Raw genomic sequence first — 4,645 nt, forward strand, 5'->3', positions numbered from 1 at the left:
TTTTTCCAACAAGGAATTGACTTTTCCCGAATTATTTAAATAATACTCTAACTTTCTAAGAAGATACAAGCTAAGTTCTTCGATCTCCACCCTTTGGTAAGCACAAATTAATTACATGGATTGCTTGACTCGGCGTTAGTCTGAGGCTAACTGGTTATTATATTAACAAGCACTTTTCAGCCTTTACTCAACTTTCATCGACACAAATTCCTCTAATCAAATGGCTTTTGAGAAGCCATACCCAATCTTCTTTTTATCTCTCTTACTTGCCTTTCTTTCTCATTCTGTTCTCACTCAATCTTTCAAGAATATATCCTTGGGCACTTCCCTCACTGCTATAGAAAATGGCTCCTTTTGGGCTTCACCATCTGGTGATTTTGCATTTGGGTTCCAACAAATTCAGAAAGATGGGTTCTTACTAGCCATCTGGTTCAACAAAATACTGGAAAGAACTATTGTCTGGTCAGCCAATGGACAAAATCTTGCTCCAAAGGGTTCCAAAGTTGAGCTCACCTCACATGGTTCTTTCCAGCTCATTGATCCCAATGGTCAACAACTTTGGAATGCTACACCTTTAGTACATGGAGTTTCTTATGCTGCCATGCTTGATTCTGGTAACTTTGTGTTGGTTAGTGATGAATCTCAAAATCTGTGGCAAAGCTTTGATCATCCTACTGACACAATTTTACCGGGGCAGATTTTGAATCAACCTGCTCAACTTGTTTCACGCTATTTGCCAAGTAATTATTCAAAGGGGAGATTTCTGTTTTCACTTCAGGATGATGGTTTTGTGCTTTACACAACTAATTACCCATATGATTTTTTAAATTCTCCTTATTGGTCGCCTACCGAAGTTAGTGGCAGTAGCTTCTCAGTGGTCTTCAACCACTCTGGCTTTATATTTGTTCAAAGCAGTGATGGAAGTATAACCCAGAATATATCATCGAAAGCCATCTCTCCGCAAAATTATTATCAGAGGGCTATTCTTGATTATGATGGAGTTTTTCGACATTATATTCATCCCAAGGATAATAGCACGAGCACAGAAATCCGACCAATGTCTTGGTCAATTCACTCCTTCATACCTGAGAATATATGCTTGGCAATTACAGAATATACAGGAAGTGGAGCTTGTGGAATAAACAGCTATTGTACCTTTGATCGTCGGATGAAAAATTGCTCTTGCCCAATTGGTTACAGCTTCATTGATCCAAATGATGTGATGAAAGGATGCAAACAGAACTTCTTTCCAGAAAGTTGTGATCAAGCTTCTCCACAAGCGCATCTCTTTTACATCATTGACATGCCAAACACAAATTGGAAGTGTTGTGACTATGAATGCTTAAAACAAGTAAGTTTGGATGAGTGTAGACAAGCTTGTTTAGATGATCATCTTTGTGAAGCTGCTTCTTTCTATCTTGGGAAGTGTTGGAAGAAGAGCCTACCTCTCCGTAATGGATGGTTTGATTTATCATTCGCAGGGATAGCTCTACTCAAAGTAAGAAAAGATAATTCTTCTACTCTGGTTCCAAGAGATATTAATCCAAACAATGACAAATCGAAATTAATTATTATTGGTTCGATGCTTTTAGGAAGTTCTGTATTCTTGAACTTGGTCTTGTTAGTGGCAGCTTGTGTGGTCGCATACTGGTTTGGCCAAAATAACCAAAATGTAGCCACAACTATTCAATTTAGGCCAAGCTTGAATCTAAGAAGTTTCACTTATGAAGAGTTAAGGGAAGGAACAAATGGATTCACAGAAGAAATTGGTCATGGATCATTTTCTATTGTTTACAAAGGTGTGCTACCAGAGCTTCCAAGGAACCTCATTGCTGTAAAAAAACTAAAGATGGTGAATGAAAGTGAGAAGGAATTTGAAGCAGAAGTGGCTTCAATTGGTCAAACACACCATAGGAATCTGGTGCAACTTTTGGGATTCTGCAATGAAGGAGAGAACAGGCTACTTGTCTATGAATTTATGAGTAAGGGAAATTTAGCGAGTTTTCTTTTTAACGGCCAAAGGCCAAGCTGGCATCAAAGAGTACAAATTGCAATAGGAATAGCTAAAGGACTTTTGTACTTGCATGAAGAGTGCAACACTCAGATCATCCACTGTGATATCAAGCCTCAGAATGTCATGCTTGATGACTCTTGCACTGCCAAAATTTCAGACTTTGGTTTAGCCAAGCTATTAAAGATTGGCCAGACTGGAACTACAACAGCAATTAGGGGAACTAAAGGGTATGTTGCAGCTGAGTGGTTTAAAAACAAGCCAATTACCATAAAGGTGGATGTTTACAGCTACGGGGTTTTGTTACTGGAGCTCATTTGTTGCAGAAAGAACTTTGACATGAATGTTGAAGATGAGAATAGGACTGTGCTGATGGATTGGGCATGTGATAGCTTCCACTGTAGGAGATTGGAACAGTTAGTGGAAGATGATGAGGAAGCTAAAATGGACATGAAAAGGGTTGAAAAGTATGTGATGATTGCCATGTGGTGCATTCAAGAGAATCCATCACTAAGACCTACCATGAAGCAAGTTGTGCAGATGCTTGAAGGACTCATGGATGTACCAACTCCTCCTGATGATCTACCATCCTTTACAAGTTAAGGGTAAACATTCCAACAAATAAATATGATAAGTTTATGCATACCGTTTTTGTACTCAAGTTCACTTTAGGATGCTAGTTTAATTTTCAAGAATGTTGTTGTCTTTGCTTTCACTCTTCCTTGTTTGTTTTCTGGGAAAATGAGAATAGCAGAGTTGTTCATGTATGTTTTTCCTTTTTATGTTTAAACTCCTCCGGTTTCAACTAGTACTAATGTTTTCCCTTGTAAATTCAATAATCTTCATTTGATCTCCCCTTCCTTTTTAAATAAAATATATCTTTTTTTTTTTATAAATTCACACAAATAAGCTCCTAAGTTTTAATTTAGTTACACAACCATCTCGATGCTTTTCACAAGGGCCCTATAGAAAATTTCAAGCTTCTTGAAAATGTTTTTATCCATGGACCAAAATAACCTTCTTGACTAGACACTATTTGGATGTGAAACATTACACTACATTAGATATAGTACACACCACCAAACAAGCAGAATTCTAGTCAAATTTTAATAGGTTAGCAATGAAAACATGATTTGCTAATAAAAGCATAGGCGTGTGTATTGTATGCAGTCGTCATCAGTTGACTACATTACATACTACATACATGTAACACTTATTAGATATAGTACATACCACTATTTGGATATGAAACATTACACTACATTAGATATAGTACATACCACCAAGCAAGCAGAATTCTAGTCAAATTTTAATAGGTTGGCAATGAAAACCTGATTTGCTAATAAAAGCATAGGCATGTGTATTGTATGCAGTCGTCATCAGTTGACTACATTACATACTACATACATGTAACACTTATTAATAATATTGGCAAAATCAACAATATTTAAAGAAAAATAAATAAAAGAGTGTAAATAGATTGGCTTGTTTAAGCCCTCCACCCATTAAAACTGGCCTTTATTAGCTCATTTTATTCTAAGTTCAAAGTCCTTTGTCTAACCTTACTAATTCTCGAGCCTAAATAGACTAACCTTATGAGCTTGATCCACTTTTCCAAAAAAATTAGGTAAATCAGGCTAAAAAATGGTGTTTGGTATCAAAAAGTCATGTATTTCAAAAAGTTTCTTTCAATTGTCTTTGTCTTGTTAGGTAAGGGATCTTGTAACATCTCGATTTCAAGATAATAAATAAATTGTGGAATTTAAATTTTTGTTGATGATTTGAAATTAGAAATGTATATTGTTTTAATGTTTAAACTAAAAAATAAATTTTATATTCGAGGTCATCCAATTATGAATTAAATTAGATTTCTAGTCATATAAAATATATTTATTAGCTTAGCTTAAGATATAATTTAATGATAAAAATAAAATAATATATATTTCAAAAAAAAAAGAAGGAAAGGGAGGGGGCAAGCCACTTTCGGTGGTTTGTCAAATGGGAGAAAGACAAACCACTCTAAATAAATAAATAATAATAATAATAAAATTATGACTGTAAAACCCATGTCCTTTTATAAATACTCTCCCCTCTCCTCCTCCGTCTTTGTCTCATGTCTTCCATTTTTAGGTAAGCTTCTCCACATCTTCCATTTTCAAGTAAGCTTCAATCATTTTAGCTTATTTAGGTGTTCAAAACAACTCTTATTTTGTAAAGTCTTTTCATGAATGTTTTTTTCAATATTCAAGAACTCTCTAATGGTAATAGTATTATTTTGACGACTAGAGGAAATTTTTTTATTAGAATTTTTTTATAGGGTAGTTAATTGAAAATTATGATATTTTAAAAATAAATTCTGAAATTGGTGGGGGTGTAATAAATGTTATAGAACATTTCTTTAAAGTTGAAATTTAAATTTGAAAATTTTTGAATTAAACCATAAACCCTTGTGGTTGAGTTTATGTTGGATCTGATATTGAAATGAATTTCTAATTATTAAATATTTATTTGAATATGAATAAATATTTCTAAGGATATGGAATGGTGATTTGAGGCTTGAGGATAATTTTTGACACTAACCTTAAAATAGTATTAATATGGGTTTTAAGCCTAAATTTTCTAACTCTTTAAATT

General features: G+C 34.2%; 1 protein-coding gene across 1 annotated transcript; it reads left to right on the forward strand.

Moving 5' to 3' along the window:
- The first annotated feature begins 220 nt into the window (after positions 1–220).
- Positions 221–2,825, forward strand: LOC129292362 (G-type lectin S-receptor-like serine/threonine-protein kinase LECRK2). The gene has a single exon (XM_054929927.1). It carries the CDS (start codon positions 221–223, stop codon positions 2,612–2,614), a length of 2,394 nt encoding a protein of 797 aa, XP_054785902.1. The 3' UTR covers positions 2,615–2,825.
- Positions 2,826–4,645: the final 1,820 nt, after the last annotated feature.

Source organism: Prosopis cineraria, unplaced genomic scaffold (genome assembly GCF_029017545.1).
Source record: "Prosopis cineraria cultivar Desert tree isolate PC_DT_omini unplaced genomic scaffold, ASM2901754v1 PC14, whole genome shotgun sequence".
In the NCBI taxonomy this organism is placed as follows: Eukaryota; Viridiplantae; Streptophyta; class Magnoliopsida; order Fabales; family Fabaceae; genus Prosopis; species Prosopis cineraria.